Source organism: Thunnus thynnus, chromosome 6, assembly GCF_963924715.1.
Source record: "Thunnus thynnus chromosome 6, fThuThy2.1, whole genome shotgun sequence".
NCBI classification, from domain to species: Eukaryota; Metazoa; Chordata; class Actinopteri; order Scombriformes; family Scombridae; genus Thunnus; species Thunnus thynnus.
In genome coordinates, this window is record NC_089522.1 from 3,385,072 (window position 1) to 3,405,948 (window position 20,877).

General features: G+C 40.4%; 1 protein-coding gene across 1 annotated transcript in view; it reads right to left on the bottom strand.

The window, feature by feature from the left end:
* Positions 1-20,877, bottom strand: part of ntsr1 (neurotensin receptor 1 (high affinity)) — a 94,559-nt gene that overhangs the window by 9,211 nt on the left and 64,471 nt on the right. Inside the window, exon 3 of the mRNA XM_067591325.1 lies at positions 5,833-5,917. Within this exon, the coding sequence (XP_067447426.1) occupies positions 5,833-5,917 (85 nt within the window). The remainder of the gene's footprint in view (positions 1-5,832; positions 5,918-20,877) is intronic.

Here is a 20,877-nt window from a genome sequence, read left to right on the forward strand (position 1 = left end):
AAGTCATCTGAAGGCAAAACAATTATCACATACGATAGAGAAAAATAGTTTCTGGCATTTTTAGTTGAAATACATGATGTTACCACAAAAGAGGTATGGTCTTTAGAAAGGTCATGTCAATGAATACATCTCTTACAAACTGTCTTGCAAACCGACAGTTTGTAAGCTACTGTTAGTGGTTAGCTGCTGTTAGTGATTGAACCCGGTTGAGGTGATGTAATATACACCAGGATTGAAAGTTGGTGAGAATGTAGATAATTTGGCTTCACAGGGACCCTGAATATCACTTTGAGTCCCCAAAAGGCTAAGTGTATAATTTTTATATTGTGTATAACAGCAAAGAATATATAATACAATGAGAGTGGAAATTGTGTCTTGCTTTATTCCACTGAGCATATACTTTAAGAATTTATGTGAATCGTCAGGCTAAGAGGACCAGAGAGCCTGGTGTGTACTAATTGCTGGTGAGTATGTATTACACTAAACCACTAATCATCTCTTTAGATGTCATTGCTCATTTTAGGCCTTGCTGTTCCACAACCAGCCTGCCAGCCTCTTTCTATAGTAATGCTGCCAAAGCTACAGTAAGAAGAAAACGTTTTAACTGGAATTAAACAGATGCATACTGTGGAGTAAGATCAGCTTTTGGAGTCCATATTGTACAGATCCAAGCTTCAGCTGTCTGAGGGGGATACTGATTTTTCTCTACATAGACAACCATAAGGAGACCTCTACTGCAACTGGGTGTAAATCTTGTGCGGGAGAAGGATTTGTTTTATTTGTAGTCCAATAAGGAATTAGCATTATTATACTACAAAGTATCCCTTCAGTCTGTCAGACTTAACTGCCGTTCTCGATCACACACCTTTGTGAAGCAGGTTTCTCTTTTTAATAAAACAAGATTTCAGAAAATAATGGATGTACACCCTCCCACAGCGATATTCCAGGCTATGACCATTTTTTTTGTTTTTTAGAAAATTTCCAAAAATTCTCACAAAGTGATAAGTTTTAAAATTTTTCGACTTTTTAAGTATTCAAGACAGCAATAGCCTAATTAAGTCTCTCTCCCCCTCCCTGAAGCCTCCATCATCCTGTCACTGGTTCAGAATTAAATGCTGTATATCAACTATATGTATGTATAAGCTATCATTTTATCATTTGGGTCCAGTTGTGGTTATAGCAAATGTCCAGGCTTTCAACTCATAGTAATAGGTAGTCCTGTAACCTCAACACTCGGTATATTAGTTAATCTGTGTCATGATTCGAAACACAGGGTAACTGACATGCAGAGTCACTGAGTAATGCAAGGAATGCTAGATGGGACTAAGCAATGACTGAGAATATTTGCCCCCAAACATTGTACCAACATTGTCAATCAGAACCAAATATTGTACTGTTTCCCCCTTGACACACTAGCAATATCTACTTTAATTTAACAATCTTCTGCTGGAGTATAAACTGCAAACTCCACTGTAGGGGTCGCTGTCACTGCAGAAAATCGAATAAACCTAAAATATCTTCTTTTTGGTAATTAAAATGATGTATTATAAGTACACAAGTCAAAAACAACTCTGGTTATATATACTGATTTCTGAGAAAAACTGAATTTTAATTTCAGTTTAACTTCAAGCATTGCACTGCATAAATAGCATATAGCATATATATCCAATCTTTATGTGCACAGGAAATAAAGAATGAATGGATACTAAGTAGGCAGGTTTGTGACACAGAAATAAGAGGACAAGATAGGCCAAATTCACACAGGCAAACAACAGACAATAACTGTGAAGCAAAAGGTTACAGCACATCAATATATCCTAACACATAGTGTAGATACTCCCAAGCGTCATCTCAGTTACTAGAATCTGGTGTATTGATCTTTTCTGCTCTTAGAATTGTGGGCCATAGACAAGGGTCACTGAAGTGTGCATAAAGTCAATGATGTATGTGTCTGTCTGTATACAGGGACACCATTAAAGATGAATGAGGGTAGTATTGAGAGTGATAACGGACGGTATTTAACATGACCTTTTCATTATATATACTCAGGTTATTCTGTGGGCTCTATTTATGTAATGGAGGATGTTACATGAGCCATGAGCTAGTTCTTGCACTCGTAAAATTTTGACTTTGACAGGAATCCCTCAAGCAAGAGGCATTTTTCATTATAATTACACACGGTGTCGAGCAAACTGTGGATCACAGGCGCAGCATTTTCTAATATGGAGATTCAGTGCTTTGTGCACACAGACATCAGTCAGTTTTCTCTTGTGGCAGAATGACTGCGGAGCGAGCTTGCTGTCATGAACTCATCAGTGAGGACTACTATTACCAGGAAAGAAAAGCAACCCACTTCACTGGTCATGACTGCTCCCAGCCCTTACAACACTCACTGATTCCTCTTAATCCCAATCCAAGTCCATCTGTGCCGGGTGCTTCTTGGCACAAAATTAGCAAATTTCAGTGGAAATGCCCTGAACACCCTGGAAAGTGCAGTATTTTCTGTGATATCTGCATTGCACCACTGATTCAGGAGAACAGAGCCCTGTGTCTGTTATTGTCTCAAATACAAACACTCCTTCATGCACACATTTTTACTTGATATTTATTGTGAGGGGCCAGTCTATACACACACATTAACTAACACAATGCATGGCGAGTGCAAAGTCTCATTACTGAAAAAACAATACAGGCTAACAGGAGGCTGCTTCAGTCACACTTGTCACTATCCACAAGTGAGCAAGGCAGGTAGACATACTCCCATCCACTCCTTTGCTGGCTTTGTCTGTCTTCTGTCTCCAGTAGTGATGTGCAGAGAGCCCAGTATTTGTATTTGTATTTATATTTGTTGAGGCAACAAAATTATTTAGTATTTAGTATTTAGTATTTGCGTTCAAATAAAAGTGGAAATAGGTGTAAAAATACAGTTTTTGTTTTTCATTACGCTTTTAATTTTAGGATATTAAAGTGTTAAAATAAGTGTTTATGAATAAACTATCTTACGAAGGAGGCCCCACACCGGGTCTCAAACTTGAGTCTCCCGGATCATAGATGACTGCACTGAGCTAAAACCCAGTGCATCACAAATGTGCAGCCAGACCTCTACTTATTTACACACCCATAACACAGAGAGCAAAGCATGTAACGTGGTGCGAGGAACTTCAAAGGTGATTCTTATTTTGCACTTTCATTTATTGCCTATTTTTTACAACATTGGTTGTGGAAAGGAGAAGGGGAACAACAGGTTATGGAGAGTCCCTTGACAGCACTTTGCTTGTGTTAGTAGCTCAGCTTTATCAACTCCGGGAGTGATGTCTAAATAAGGAAATGTGCATCATGTAGCAGGTGGATGTGACTCCCCTGATTGAGACCTGCTGATAGATGTAACAGCGGAGCAGAGGAGAGAGAATGAGATAGCAACTGAAATTTTCTTCCCAAAAACAAATCATTTTTAAAATATTTGTACAAAATAAATGTTCGTAAAAAAACCACTATTTGTGCTTTGCCGAATAAGGTATTCGTATTTGGGCCCACCCCTTAAGTCTCTAGGAGTCTAATCTAATTTTCTTGATATCGTTTCCAACTGACTTTGACTGAGCTACCTTGTTTTATTGCTGCCTTTTACCATGCGGAACAAATATATTTCCCAAATAACACCCTTTTACATCTGAAATTTAGAGAAACTGAAGAAGGCTGTCCTTTTATCATGCTGGAGAGTTGACTGACACTGTTTTTAACAGGCATGCAGATACTGTACCCTGTGGTTTCTTGGGTACATATGTGCATATTTTTTCCATTTTTGAAAGAGGATAAAATACCTATTGTGTGTACACGTTTGTGGCCTCTGGAGGTTAATGTAACACCTTTTTGCTCAGAATGAGTGGGTAACAGTACAGTACTGTAACTTCTGTGTAAAAAATGTTAAATGAAAAAAAAATCCAAGAAAGCCACACAGAGTGAGTGTTCAAGTATTACTCAGCAAATACAACTTAATTCTTTTATAAAGATTTGCATTTGTTGCTAACATTGGCATTTTAACATTAGTGAAGTGTGGGAAAAAATTAGGATCCAACTTGATGCTAAAATTAAACATTAGTCAATAGTGTTAAAGATTAACTTGTTGTATATGGTGATTTTGTGTTTGTCAATAAAATAACTGTACCTTTTTATTCTGAGTGGAAAACAATTTAAAAAGAAAAATAGAAATATGTTGTTCTCTTTATTTCTTTTCTTTTTTATTTGGGCCTTCTATCTTATACTCTTAGCTTCACTCAGCTACGAACGCCCATGGTTGACTGACATTTGAAAGCTGGCATTGCTAGGACTCATGTTGTCAACTTCTGTGGTGCGCCACCGTTACATGTCATATTGTATATGTTTGATACGTTTTTTCCCTTTTGAATGGGGGTCATCATTCTCCTAAGTTTCTACTGTACTCAGAGAGTGGAATCTAGCAATCATGTTATTGCAACACCTGCTGAGTGCCTTTGTCAAGCTCCTCCATATTCAGTGTTATGTTTGTCCCACACTGTACAGAGGAGTGTGTTCCAACTACTGTTTTTCCATTGGGTTGGTTGTGTTAATGACAAATGACAGTTCTGTTACAACAGCACTCCATATTCCATATACATAAAAACAAATAAACTGAAATTTAGAATTGTAACAATTGACCAAATAAGTATACAAGCCAAGACAAACACTAACAATATAAATGAAATTCATTTAGATTTTTGTTTGATTTTAAAAAAAAAAGGAAGCAGAGAAATGCTACTTTAAAATATGCAAATTTGAGTCATCATAATGAAACCAACTCCTGTCAAATTATGGCACCAGAAAGTGAACAAGAGGCACACATACTTTGTGGTTTGTCTGTTTTATTGACTGTATAGGCAGCAAGTTTACAGTAACCGTGTTTACAGAGGTCATATGATTTTCTGTTCCCTCATTCAAATACAGTTTGTCTATCCTTCATATAGAGTGGAAGAAAGAGGCTTTCCCACCACTGACATCCATTTACTGAAATGGTGTCTGATTTAATTAGGAAAACAGTATATACTTTGGAAGAGCTAATCGTTAGAGGAGAAAGAGAGAGAGAAAGAGAATGGGAATGTTAAATGAAGGCAGTCTAATCAGGAAGATGTATCTGTCCTGCTCCACTTTGTCAGACGCTCTTAACTGATAACCCTATAAGTGATGGCTATGGCCAATATGTGTGTGTCAGTGTGAAGGTCTGTGTGTGCGTACTTGGGTTTGTGCATGTGTGTGTGACAGTGTGTGTGAATGATCATGCATGTGCAGGCCTATTTGTGTCTATAATCTGAATGAGTATGTTAAATTAAGGCAATCTAACAAGGAAGATGTAACTACCCTGCTCCTCTTTGTCAGATGGTCTTAAGTGATGGGTCGGGTCGGGTCAGTGAGGATTGATTACAGTATGATTATAGTATATAACTTGGTTATGATTGGCCATTAAGCTCAGTCCCAGAACACGCATGCAGCAAGCTCTCATGTGCACCCCAAATGACAGGCACACAAAAACTTGATAGATTAGTTGACTGCAGCCTACCAATGCAGCGGCCCATTGAGATTTGTCTCAGTATGCCTGATGGCCAGTACACCACTGTATGCGTGTCAGTGTGAAGGTCTGTATGTGTGTACTTGGGTTTGAGCATTTGTGTATGACAGTGCATCTGAATGATGATGCATGTACAGGCTTATGTGTATGCGTATGTCTATACTCTATGTGGCATCGGTGTGTATCTATAGAGATCAAGTGAGCAAACTACTTGGAAATTCCTTTCGCATGAGAGGCAAAGTGGAATTGTTACTCACTCAGACCAGTCAGACACGTAGCAAAACATGAGGCGACGAGCATGATAAGGCAGCCAGCAGACCACAAAGGCTATGACCACTGCTCCTAAACAAAAAGAAAACAGAGATAGCCTCAGAAACCAAGGCAAAGCCAAAAAATGAGCAGACACATAAAAAGCAATATGACATAAAATTGATGCAGAAAGGGACAAAGTTTTTTTTTTTTTGCAAAGTGTGCACAGTTTTCATAAGATTAGTGTGAATGTTTAACAGTCAGACTTGATCGAATACTATAAATGTAGGTGTAGATTTGTATTGTGTTACTGTGGACAGAAAGAGAATAATGTGTTTGATTGGAGACATAAGAAAGTTCCCCACCACACACCACCAAAAGTGGTGCCAGGCCCTACAGATGCAGCTTCAGGCTCAGCAGCCCTGTCTCCCCAACCCCATACCCCTACCAGCCCTACTCCCAACTGAAGAAGTATACCTGGCGAGAACCCTGACAACTGTACTGGGGAATTTTCATGGGAGCTGCTGGTTTTCCTGATAGCAAGTGCTGAAGTGGATGCCAATTCATCTTAAAATGGAAAGTAAACCCTAGGAAAACAGTGTGAAGACAGATGGAAGAAATGCAAAATGAGAAATTGCATTTAGTCACAAAAGCTATCAGAGATCTTGTTACTGCTGCAAAGAAGTTTGCTTTTGCTGATTTATGACTCTGAGAAGTGTGACACATTGGCAAATCAGGCGACAAAAGATTCCGATTCAGAGTACATGGTTCATATCCAAATAATGTGTTAGTATTTGTTTATATCTAGAGTAGGTACTTACATGTGTAACAGCATTTTCAATTTTAACAGAACCCACTTCATACAAAAGTCAATAACAGACCAAAACTAGCACAAAACAAGCATTAAAGGGGAAATTAACCTGTGTTTCAAAAAACTTAAAAATAACAACACTTTCTACCAAGGCAGAATGAGTGGCTCAGAGTTGAGAATGGCAGAAATCAATGGTTGATTCAAACAGCTGTGTTGTGTTTCTTCAACAAGATTTATTTATAAATGTTCTATGTGCTTAACTTCTCTTCTCTTATTCTCTTCCTCTTCCATGTCTGTCCCTCCTCTTTCATGTACTTCTTTTGCAATTGTATCCATACAGTTGTGATTGGATGACAGGGTGGTATACTGTGTCAAGCTGTCCTGCAAACAGTTTTGTTTTCAACCTGAACTCAGTCCTCCTTGTCCCTTCTGTCAAAACACCTTTGTCAATAACAGCGTCATCCCAACTGTCACATTCCCTGCCTTGTTATATAAACTTAGCACAAAAAGTAAGGAAATTTGTGTTTGGTAGATTATTTCTTTGTTGTAACAATGCTTCTTGGAAAAAAATCTTATACCGTTGGAAAGCCTGTTTATTTCCTTTTTAAATGGTGCCACATTTGTAAGGAACATGCATTTGTGGGATGAGTAGCAGAGCTGAGTATGTGGGTTGGGCCCATGAAAAATTTGCCAAATCTTCTCTGCCAATGTCAAACAGCTTATTTTGCTGTGGCTATTGACTCTTGTTTTGAGCTTCTGGTACCCACAGGTGCTGCAGCCCAATCAGGTGCCAATCAGGCACCTCCAGTCAATAAGTTATAATATCTTGAAATCAGTATGAATCCATTGATTGTCCAAATCCCCTCATCACCTAGTAGTATCTAATCTGCATCACTCTCTTCCACTGTGAAAACAATGGAGTCCTCTTTCGCAAATACATATATTAAAATTCCTTCACAGCACCCAATCTGTATCTTCGATAAGTTGTACAAGTGTCCAAGGTGTGAATGTGATAAAAATAATGTTAACCAATTATTTTAATATTAAAAGCAATATTATTAAGACCAAAACAGCATGAGTTCTCTGAATAAGTACATAAATACATGAATCAAATCCCTCATGTATTGTATGTATTGGATTGTATCTTTGGCAGTATATGTAACTGAAATGTAACCACTGCAAGATAAATTAGTCCAAGGTTCTTGCTGTGGAAAAGGGATCTTCCAAAAATTTTTATTTCATGTACAGTCAGCAATCTTCCAAACTATGACTATTCATCATCACTGTTACAAGCTCAAAATTAATTAAAACAGAGGCTTTAACCCTGTAAAGCCCAAATATAGAAAAAAAATGAGCATTTTTTTCACCTTTCAGATGTTGCAAGTTAAAGGGTTTTTTCTTTTTTTTCACATTTTAGTACGTTTTTCAGGAAATGTAATATTGCAACATTGGCCCTAGTTGGGAGCAGAATTTCTGTATTTGTACTCACATTCTCTGAACAAATATACAGAAGAACTAAAGGTTAATTTGCAGGTTTGACTTCTTACTTAGCCCCATAACAGTATACATCATGAATAATAATCACACAACAGTCATATTTTTTATGAATAGTCATTTCATTAATGAAAAAAACAGGATAAATTTGTATTTACAAAACTGAATTTCATCTTCGTCCCAGTGCTCAGCCATGTTCATTTGCAGTGATAGTTCCAAAGACACTTCTTTTCCTCTGAAAAGTAAAGACGAACATCACACTTGCTGCATAACATGTTGGTGTATCCTTTATTGCAGTGTCTGCAGCATCCTCTCTTCATCTTCACTGGGAAATTTTTCAGCCAACGATACCTGTCACAAGGCATGGTGTGTTTGTTTGGTTGGGGCTCGATGTCCACATAATCAAACCTAACCCTAACCCTAATCCGATTTACACATTCCGCTAAATTCATACAATACTATCGGACTAGCCTATCATGCTCTCTACTTATCATACTTAAAGGAATACTTGCATCCCCCCAGAACACTTATATCCCCACATCAGGACGATTTTCACCTGTCCTCAAACAATGCAACAACCATCCCCCAAAACATTCAGAACATTCAGAACCTGTTCCTAATTAATGCAACAGGCACCTATTTGGGCAAACAAACAAAGCCCAGAAAAAAGCCCGAGATCACTTAAATGTATTTTTAACTGATAAGATACAGATATAGTTTCTGCTACAGATAGAGTTTCAAATACTGCGACCAGAAACAGTTAATTCATTTCTTCAATTCTTGTCTAAACTCAAAAATTTAACAGAGAAAACAAATTTAGAACTTAGTTATAGTGAATCATCAAAGACATTATATTTCTATCAGTATTTTTTTTTCCATATGTGAACATATGAGAAGCGCAATGTCCCCATGTAATGTGTAAAGTGCACACACTATTTTGACTACCAAGCTCACCCAGAGTTGTAGAATTGCAACACAGACATAACAAGCTCAAAATCAAATTTGATGAATGTACTGCACAATAACTAAGTATCTACATGTTCTAGACATTGTAATAATCACACACAAAAAAAAAAGGAATTTTACTTACTTCTCTCTTGACACATCCAGTCCAATAAAACAAGGAGATGAGCTTTACAGAAAGTTTGCAGGTAGCATGAGTTCATGGCCAGATGGCCGGACCTATTTACACATTTACTATAATAGCATTGCAAGGATAAACAATAGAAATGACTAGGTAAATGTGGTCTTTAAAAAAACATTTACAGATTTTTTTTAGGATAGCTAAAAGTGATTGTTGTAATTTTGCAACTGTAGGCCTTACAGGGTAAAATAATCAACTGCCTCCTAGCCATGAAGCACATACCCAAAGGCAATTCATGATGTCATTAAAACCTTAGGATATCCTACATAACTGTATACTAAGTATAATGTTTAACTTGTTCAACATCTTAGTTTAACATGTTAGCATGCTTATATTTGCTAACTAGCAGTAAAAACAATCTAGCTCTGAGGCTGATAAGAGGGTTCTCTGCAGGTATTTAGTCATAAACCAAAGTTTTGGACAAATTAAACTTTTGAGCTGAAGATGGTGCTAGATGAAAAGTTAAGGGATCACAAAAGTTATCTCATAGATAAGACATTCATGTCCCCTCTTCATCCAGAGGGGACATGAATGTCTGTGAAATAGCATCCATCCAATAGTTGTCAAGAAATTTCACTCAAAACCACAAATGTCAGCCTTATGGTGGCGCTAGTGGAAAAGTCTGAGGATCACTGAAGTCGTTACGATACATTGTCTGCGAACCATGAATGCCAATCCTACCAAAAGTTGTCAAGAGATTTCACTGAAAGCCAACAGTGTCAACCTACTGATGGTACTAGAGGTAATGACAGTGGTTCGCCAAAGTAAATAAAATCCATCTTTCTGGCACCATGGATATCTCAACCACATTTCATGGCAATCCAGCCAATACCTGGGATATTTCAATCTAGACAAAAGTGGTGGACAAACCAACTGACTGATCGACATTGCTAGAGCCACAGTGATAACACATCCAAAAAAGCCAACTGATCGAGACTGGGAAAAGCTTGAGATTATACATTAAAAACATCTTGAGACTGGATTTTGGACTGAGAACAAACTAGTGTACTACACCACCAATATCAGTCTCACAAAACATTCATTTTACCACATTCAACTCAAGTTTAGTTTAAAGTTGTTCCATACAGTATGCTTGTCATTGCCATGGAATGAGGTTCAAGTCATAAATATCACACAAATTCACACAATAAGGTGGTGATACACTCATTTATCCTCTTTGTATCAAATGTAGTTCATGATAGTAATGGCTAGTGTCATGATTTGTTGCTTCTACTTTCCTAGTTTAACCCCAATAAATTTAACAGACTCTAAACTTTACTGTTTAACTCCACTTGTTTATAGTTATTTGCATTTGGCATAAAAAAGTTACAATGAAACCTTCATTGATTTTGTATACACATTGATTCATATGTAACACCCATTAACACCCACATTTGACAGATATTCATTCAAATATCATGCTGGAGTTATTGTTGTACTTTTGACCAAAAGTCCAGAGGGTGGCGGTAAGCGCCTTCAGAATGAGCCTGTTGTCAGTAGCGACGTGCGAGAGAAAGAAGGTGGGGGGTGGGGAGTAGGAAAGGCAGAAAAAAGGGAATGGAGTCCAGTGTGTGTACAATCAAGCATGGAGAGGAAAAGAGTGAAAAAGTTCTTAATACTTGTTGAAGTTCAGTGCTAGTCCAGAAGAGACTTACCTTGTTCCGGGATATTACTGATTACCAGAGAATGAAATAGGATCACTATTAGACATGTTTTTGATGACAGTTCTTTGGTGAGTGTGTTTTCCTTTCAGTGCTAGCTTAAAAATTGATGTTAGCTCATGCTCACTTTATGACTGTGGATGGAAAAAAAAACTATCAGAGAAAGACAGAAGCACTGTAAAGATTTGTGATTTTTGATCTGTGTGTTTTCTGAGAAGTGATATTAGATGTTATTATTCCTAGATATTATTGCTGGCAGAAATTGTTGCCTTGGGAATTTTATTTTCCATTTATTTGTATTAACAAAAGAACTGAAGGGTAGACAATTTAATTTCCTTTATTTATTTATTTATTTTTTGGTTTAATATTTTGAGGAGCTCCGAAAAAGGAATACATTTAAATTGGTGTACTGTTTTATTTTAAAGGGGTATATATATTTTTATTTTATTATTAGTGGCCAAATCTAAGTAATATGTGAAAGGTAAACCTTGGTTTATATTTTTTCCTCATGTGGAATAAATTCATTCTTTCTATTTTCACTAAGTTGAATTGGTGTCTTACTTATCATTCTCCTTGAAGGGCCTATACATAAGATATTGGTGTAACTATTTATTTGGCACTTAGGTTAATTCATAACAAGTAGAGGTTACACTACCAACATCTTAAAATAACCCTGACGTCATCTCTAGAATTCAAACAAAAAAAATCCAGTTTAAAATCAAACCTTTCTAGCCCGTGCAACAATTTTTAGACAGTATACTGCAGAAAATTAAAATGTATGCCTCTATTGTCACCACAGGGCTATTTTGAGAAACTACTGTAAGAACATCTTAGTTCACTTAGATTTGCTATTTTGGTGCCAGCTCCAAACTTAGACATCCCAGGAAGCTTGTCTTGTACAACGTTGAAAGGGTTACTTATCACTGCATGATAGGCCAACTACACAACAGAGAGCTAACAGATACTTGAGTGTCAATTTGTATGCATGTCAGGTGAGATTACATCAGGGTCTCACATGTTTCCTCTTCTTGTCTCACGATTTTGTGGTAAGACATTCTACAGGTAGTGAAGTACAGCTTAGGCATTCATCAAGTGACAGTGAGTTCAGTCAAGAAAAACTCAACCAACGATGTTGCCAACACTTAGCAGTTATTGTTTTCTATTCCCTGGTGGACATACTAATATGTAGTGTTTGCTGAAGTGTGTGTGTGTGTGTGTGTGTGCACTACACTCATGAAGTCCATCAAAAGCTCAGTGGCAGACTGGGATCTCATTTGTCTAGAGTCTATTCCCACAGGCAGCTCCATCCTCGTCTCTGTATGTAAGTATATTATTTTGTGGGTAAAAAAATTACAAGTTGTTATATAAGCATACGCATATAAAAAAATTAGTTATAATCAAAGCTGTCCCAACAAATTAAGCTGGTCTCTTGCCTCAACAAAAGTAATTCATTACCATGGCCACAAAAAATTCTCAATTCTGACTGGCTCCAAGGTGTGGATTAACTTTTAATAACTGTACAGTATAACTGGACACCTTTGACATAGGTGGGTTTTTTCAGTTTGTGCGCCGGTACTAAACTGTAGGTAACTACAGCTTTAGCATGGTTTAGCCCAAGGGCTTCAGCTAGTAGCTGGCTATTTAACACGAACAACTCTGGATTAAACAAATACCAGAATGGAGGAATTTAACATTTGGTGAACATACAACTTTTGAAGAATGGGACATTGCTTATGGAATGGAAAGCATCAAGTCCAAGAAGAGATTGCACAAAGAACTACTGGAGGAAGCTCTCAGTAAAATACAGGACGATAAACCTGAGAAGAACCCAAAAAGTTTGCAAAACAAATTGGGAAGTTGAGATGTCAATGGATTTCCTTGTATGAAAAGGGGAAAAAACACCTGCAATACCTGCAATCATACAGCACGCTGCTCTCATTTAAATACTGACAGAATTTACTTTTATTCCTCCGTCCAGGCTTCAAAACTGGGGAGACAGTACACCCTGGCAAGCCTGACAAACCTCACTGTTTTCAACTTAATTACCAACACCAGTCTCCACACATCAAATTCAGTTTTTGGTCCATAGTCAAATGCTATAGAAAAAGAGCCAAATATGTAAATGCTCAAACATCCTCCTGTTTCTGAGCCTGACCTTAAACTTAATAGAAACTCTCCTGTGCTGTCACCTAATACAGCTGAAAGTCCTGCCTGAGTGGTGTGTTTGGCCTGTAGAGATAGTGAGAGGGAGAGGGAAATCTGTCCCGTTTGTCTTGAATATGTGATGCTGCCATATAATCTTGAACAAAGAACCATAAAGATCCAAATGATCCACACAAGGAAAATGTGTGGGGTTTTTTGTTTGCAAATGGGGGGAGTATGTGGGGGGGGGGGGGGGGTCATCACTGCAAAAGTAGCCTTAGAGTTATTAGGCCCAGTCTGTGCAGGGAATAAGAGCATTTTGTTGTCTCAAAATGGCAAGCACTTAGGCTGTTAAGACTTTTGTATTTCTTGTTTAAAGTGTTGCCATCTTAGTAAAAGAAATAAATAATCGATCATTACTAAAACCACAAAAAAGCATACTACCTTTACTGCTCTGGGTACTGACTGAATCAGGAATCAGAATCAATCATAAAGCCTCCCTTTAAAAACCTTAGTGCAACTACATATAGAATGTGTTGTTCAGTTGTTTGGTTTCATAGTCTACAGCCACTATCTATTCAATAAAGAAACACCTATTCCGCTGATTCCATCTGGTGTGTGCTAAAATACATAAATGCTCCTTTAAGACATGTAACTGCACTGATGTTTAGTATTTAAAAGGGCCCAGTTTGAGAAGTACAAGAGTCTCATCCCTGACTGATTTCTGTGTTCAGGGCTAGTATGAATAATGCATTGACTTTGGACTTTTTCCAGAATAAGGTAAACCTTCATGGAGAAGAATACATTTTTTGGCATGCATGTGTCGAATCAATCAAAACTCTTGCACAGTGGCTGAGCAAGTACTATACCAGACTAGATGACTACAGATTTGTGGTGAAAAAAGGAGCTGCAAGGGCCTGTGGGGTAGCTATTTTCTTGAAATCTGTGGCTATTTCTAAAAACAATGACTCATTGTGGACACCTTAAATTAATGTTGGTTAGATATGTGGTTTTATAGTGATAGATGTTGAATTGCTAAATGATGAAACAGCTGGACAAAGACTGGCTGATGATGACAAACTGGGTTTTGAATTGGGACCCAAACACACATGTAGGGGAGCAAGTCTAATTAAGTTAAAGAAGGACAGAGATACATTGAGACATCGAGAGGAGAGTTGGGAGAGGAAATGCTAAGAACTTAATCTGTGCCCCATTCTGGACCATGTCCCAGTTTACTTTCATAATTGATGAGTACAGAACATGAGGCACATTACAGTGAAGATTATTCTGTCTCTGTGTGATAAAAATGGCAATCACAGGCAGAGTAATATTAGAAATCATGTAAAATCCTTTTTTCCATAATTAAAATTGCCTGGCATTATAAAACCAATTGGATTGTCGCTAAAGTGTAACGCTACTCATCACGCATCAGGGCAGATCTCAGTAAAAACTGCTGTAACTGGAAGTATTAGAAACAAAACTGGACCCATCTGGCCACTAAATTCTATCTGTAATATGATGACATAGGTCAGACCAATGAGAGTGGAATCATTATAGAAAGACATTAGAGTGTGGCTCAGGCCGCAAAGTTCTGTCCAGATCATCTGACCCAAGTCAGAGAGAGTAGTTACTGAGCTCAACCCAAACCCGACTGGCATTCTGTTTTCTGTCTGAACCCAAGCCGAGTCTGATGCAGTTAATGTAAGCTGAAGCATTGAGTTTGTGTTGCCCTGTCATGCAATTGTTGTTACCATGGTTCTATCTCACACAGGCTCTGCCCTCTACTGGACTCTGTGGATAATACTCTTTTCTAATTACACACATGCACATGCACACTCGCACATTATTTAAGCAGAGCCTCATTGCTGCTCACTATCCTCTTTTCTTCAGCGACCTGTCATCTGCCACTCTTGCCTTCTTCAAACCAGAGAAGAGACAAGGTGCATTGCTGTAACGCCACGACAAGGAGAAGAGCTTGCAGGGAGGGCAGAGCACTGTCAGCCCCTGCTGCTTCAGCCATCTCCCACAACACCTCAACAGAGACAACACAGCACCAGCCCACCCGTGACCACAGAGCACGGTGGGCTGGTGAAACAGACTGTCTCGATTATTCCCGCTCATGACAGACAGAAGGGGTTACTACCTTACTGGTTCCCAAAAAGACGAGAGGATTCAGACCCATTTTGGATATCCACATTCTAAACCAATGCATCGCCAGAAAGATGTTCTGCATGCTGGCCATTGCTGGAACCATGCTGGTTCAACTAGGCGACAGGTTCATCATCCATCATCAACCTGAAAGTTGCTTATTTTCACGTTGAGGTGGCATCAAACACAGGAAATTCCTGCGTTTTGCCTTCCAGGGGATGGCCTACAAGTACAACAGGCTACTGTTTGGCTACTTCCTGGCTATCCACATGTTCAACAAATGTGTGGACATGGTGCTGCAACCGCTGCATGACCGGGGCATGAGGGTCTTCTTCTACTTAGACAACCTCATTGTCATGGCCAGGTCCAGAGAATGAGCCATTTTCTGCACAGCCAGCCTGGTGCTGCACCTAACCCGGTTAGGTTTTGCCATCAACTGGAAGAGGACTGGCCACACCAGCAGGCGCAGTATCTAGGGGTCGTGCTCGACTCAGTCAGGCTGCAGGCTGTTCTGTTGGAACCCAGACAGATAGCCCTGCAGCAGGCAGTCCTCAGACTTTGGCAGGGAGTGGCAGTGACAGCTTTGACTGTCATGCAGGCACTGGGGCTCATGGCGGCGGGCCATTCCATCACAAGTAACACTTGGTGAACATTCTGTCATCAGTGCAGGAGGACCTGCATTATTGGTGGTCCCCACAGTATCTATTGGCAGGAATACCGCTGGGTCGAGTGACCTCCTACATAGCGGTGTTCACATAAGCATCCCTAATGGGAAGTAGGGGCACCTGTCTGGGGAGAATGATAGGTGGTATGTGGCCTTCAGGGAAAAACCGACACATCAACCTCCACCAAACTTCAAGTGGTGCTCCTGATTCTCCAACACGTGCCTATATCAACAAGCAGGGCGGAGTCTGATCCACAGCCCTGTTGGTGTGGACCTTAGAACACCTCCTGTCTCTGAGAGCCCTCCACATTCCAGGTCTGGAGAATAGGGGTGCTGACATCATGTTGAGAGGTAGCTCTCTGGCAGATGAGTGGGTGCTGGACCCCAAGGTGGTGCAGCAGATTTGGAACCAGTTCGAGAGAGCAGAAGTGGACCTGTTTGCCAGTCGGAACAACACCCACTGCCCACTCTGGTTCTCCCTGACACTGCAAGACGATCCACCCTTGGGGTTAATATGTTTGCACACATGCCATGGCCAAGGAGGCTGCTTTATGCCTTTCCCCCTTTTCATCTCATTCCCCCACTGCTTGTTGGCAGCGCAGCCCTGGTCCATCCCCAAAATGTGCACAGGTGGTGCAGACCATCCAGGCGGCAAGAGCAGGATCCACCATTGCTTTCTACAAGGCAAAGTGGTTGGGATTCCAACATTGGCGCAAGGAAAGGAGACTTGACCCCCTGACATATGCAGTGGGAGAGGTTCTTTCCTTTCTATAGTATCTGGTGGAAAAGGGGCTGTCTCACGGCAATGTTAAAGTGTATCCAGCAGCTGTTTCCACCTGTCATGAGGGTTTTGGCAACAAACCTGTCTTTGACCAACCCCTCATGAAATATTTCTTGCAGGGGGTTAGGAGACAACAGCCAATGATGCATGTCTCTGCCCCCCAGCAGGAATTGCTCAATGCCTTAGTGAGTGATAAAGTTAAGAGCCTCTAGAGCGCTCCTCTCTGAAGGCATTCTCATTCAAGACAGCTTTGCTGCTTGCACTGACTTCAGCTAAGAGAATGAGCAAACTGTACACCCTTTTGGTTCACCCCAGCTGTTTGTTGCTTCATGGTGACCACAGCAGTACTACTCTCAGACCAAACCCCTCCTTTGTTCCTAAGAACATAAGGAGCTCATTTAGGTTGAGAACTACTCTGATAGAGGCATTTTGTCCTCCACCCCATGGGAGCCAGGGAGGCCAAACTGCACCTCTTATGTCCATATGATCAATCTGTCTTTAGTAACAGGCTATGTACCAAAGTCCTTTAAAGTAGCTGTAATTAAACCTCTTCTTAAGAAGCCTACTCTCGATTCAGGCATCTTAGCCAACTTATAGACCTATATCTAACCTTCCATTTCTCACCTCAACAGAGACAACACAGCACCAGCCCACCCGTGACCACAGAGCAGCCCAAGTTGCAGCGAGGAGCACAGACAGACACCTGCTGAAGCTGGCTTATACTAAGTCAGAGGCACTGAAATGACTGTCAGCGGAAGGGAGTGTCACATCGGTGTGGACCCACCCCCCCGGATGGGTCAGCGGAGTTCACTGCCTCCTCCACCACCCCCTCCTACCGCTGTTCAAGTTGTGTTTAATTTTGAAAATCTTGAAAATGTTTTAAAAATATTACATTTTACAAAGAGCACAATTCTCCACTCTCCACTCTTCCACCTCTCTGGTCCTCTGTGACGCTGGGATGGTAGCCTGCTTCATCCAGTCACAGAGGCTGCGTAATCAAGAAAGCACTTGCTCTGCTGGTGCCCCCGCCTCTCTTCTCTCTGTCAAAGAAACAGATGGCAAGCAGCCTTATTCAGCTGCAGACAGCACTAGCTGAAAAAAGCCCAGCCCTGACTGCATCAATGAACACTATGTTAGGCACAATGTGGTGAGAAAAAACAAATCACACATCCTGCCTGACATTGCAACACTCAAAAGCAAATCTGTGTCTCACTGCGCTCGCTGGTAGTGTTATTTCTCAGACCAGCCAGCACAGTGCGTTTCCCTGGGAAATGATGATGCGGCGAGAGGCATTCCTCACACAGGAATAATGCCTCGCACCTACATGCTGACCAGAGCGAGGAAGCTTCTTGTCTGCTTAGTGTCTCCAGCTGTTCGCACCCTGCTTGGGACCAGCATATACAGCTCACCACTTAGGGTTACGTTAGTGCAGCCCGCGGTGTTACTTCTTCTTTAGAGAGTAATACCCGGGGCTCACTCATGGACCAAGGAGAGGAGACACCAAGTCTGCTCCGCTCCCCTCTGGCTATTTCTGTGGGAAATACGGAGGGTGACAGACACAAAAGCTGATACTGTGTTGAGGCAGCTGACAGTGATGCGTTCACAGACCGCTCTGTCAGCTTGGTCCTTTTGATACTGGCCCCCCATGGGCCAGTCTTCTAATTATGGAAGGTTTAGCAGTGGACAGGGCCGAATCAGAATATCACAGCTTCCTGGCTGCTGCCCCCCAGCTGACCACCTGTCCTCTGACACAGTGTTACGAAGAATGGCATCATCACAGCTGCATGTTATAGGAGTAGATGGACAAACACTGAGACTGGGTTATTCTCTCCAGTTCTGCTGTGCTCCTTCTCCATCCATGGGCATTAAGGAGATAAACCTATCCTCCTGAGAGGAGATAGATTTTCTCTCAGAAGAGATCCGTGACCTGTTATTGAAACAGACTGTCTCGATCATTCCCGCTCATGACAGACAGAAGGGGTTTTACTCGGTGTACTTCCTGGTTCCCAAAAAGACGAGAGGATTCAGACCCATTTTGGATCTCCACATTCTAAACCAATGCATCGCCAGAAAGATGTTCTGCATGCTGACCATCAGAAGATTGCTGGAACTGGTTCAACTAGGCAACGGGTTCACCATCATCAACCTGAAAGATGCTTATTTTCATGTTGGTTTAGTATAGTTTTTTATAGTTTATTTGAGGATTTTCAGTCAGGATTTTGAGTGCATCATAGCACAGTGACAGCACTGGTTAAAGTTACAAATGATCTCTTAACTGCATCGGACAGGGGACTTATCTCTGTGCTTGTCCTGTTAGATCTTAGTGCCGCATTCAACACAATTGATCATCAAATCCTATTACAGAGACTGGAAAATTTAATTGGCATCAAAGGAACTGCATTAAGCTGGTTTAAGTCCTATTTATCGGATCAATTTCAGTTTGTACATGTTAATGATGAATCCTCCAGGAAGGCAAAAGTTAGACACAGAGTTCCACAAGGTTCTGTACTTGGACCAATACTATTCACCTTGTATATGCTTCCTTTGGGTAATATTATTCAGAAACCCTCCATCAATTTTCATGGCCATGCAGATGACACCCAAATATATTTATCAATGAAGTCAGATGAGACCGATCAGTTAACTGAACTCCAAGCATGCCTTAAGGACATTAAGACCTGGATGACCTACAATTTTCTGCTACTTAACTCATACAAAACTGAAGTCATTGTGCTTGGTCCTAAACACCTTAGAAATACATTATCTAATGATGATTACCTTGGACTCCAGCATCACTGTAAGGAATCTGGGAGTTATTTTGGATCAAGATATGTTCCCACATAAAACAAAATTCAAGGACTACTTTTTTTCACTTAGGTAATATTGCAAAAATCAAGCACATACTGTCTCAAAAAGATGCAGAAAAAATCCACGCATTCATTACTTCTAGGCTGGATTATTGCAATACCTTATCATCAGGCTGCCCTAACAAGTCTCTAAACACTCTCCAGCTGGTCCAGAATGCAGCTGCACATATACTGACTAAAACTAGAAAGAGAGATCATATTTCTCCCATTTTAGGTTCGCTGCATTGCCTTCCTGTAAAATCCAGAATTGAATTTAAAATCCTTCTCCTCACCTACAAAGCTCTTAATGGTCTAGCACCATCATATCTTAAAGAGCTCATAGTACCCTATTACCCCACTAGAACACTGCGCTCTCAGAATGCAGGCTTACTGGTGGTTCCTACAGTCTCCAAAATTAGAATGGAAGGCAGAGCCTTCAGCTATCAGGCTCCTCTCTTGTGGAACCATCCTCCAGATTCGGTCCGGGGTGCAGACACCCTTTCTATGTTTAAGAGTAGGCTTAAAACTTTCCTTTTTGATAAAGCTTATAGTTAGGGACGACCAGGCTCACCTTGGATCAGCCCTTAGTTATGCTACTATAGGCCTAGACTGCCAGGGGACTTCCCTTGATGCACTGAGCTCCTCCCTCCTCCTCTCCATCTGTATGTATTCATATACCATTACTGCATGTTCATAACTTGACTTCTTCCCCGGAGTTCTTTGTGCTTTGTCATCCGCAGGAAACCCCAAGGAACAAGCTCTAGCCCGTGGCCATGGGGACATCCTTCTCCAGCTGTTACTGCTGTTTGCTGTTGCTAGTTATGTATCTATTGTTGTTGTTGTTCTGCTTCTCTGTGCCCACTAACCTTTCTTTCTCTCTCAACCCAACCGGTCAAAGCAGATGGCCGCCCACCTAGAGCCAGGTTCTGCTTGAGGTTTCTTCACGTTAAAGGGGAGTTTTTCCTTACCGCTGTTGAATTGAATTGAACATATACATAATAAATCAGCATTTTAAATTATAGCATCGGTTGTTTGGGCTTATGATGATTACCAGCTGCTTACCCACATTTGATTTACTGATACATCACTGACTAGATAACAATGATGAATATAATGGTTTTGGTGGCGCATTCGCTCAGTTGGAGTGAGTTAAGTGCAGATCACTGAAAGTTTGTTGGAGTAACTAAGTTGATTTATAAAGGTCTTATTTTTAAAGTGTGCGCACATGCGTTAATTTGTGTGAAAATATGCTGACTGACTGTGTTGTCTGCTTTTCCTGCCACATGGCTGAAAAGCTGTGGACTCAAGAGCATATACAAAACGGAATTGGAGAGTAGAAAGTGGATTTGTGTGCAGGGCCCA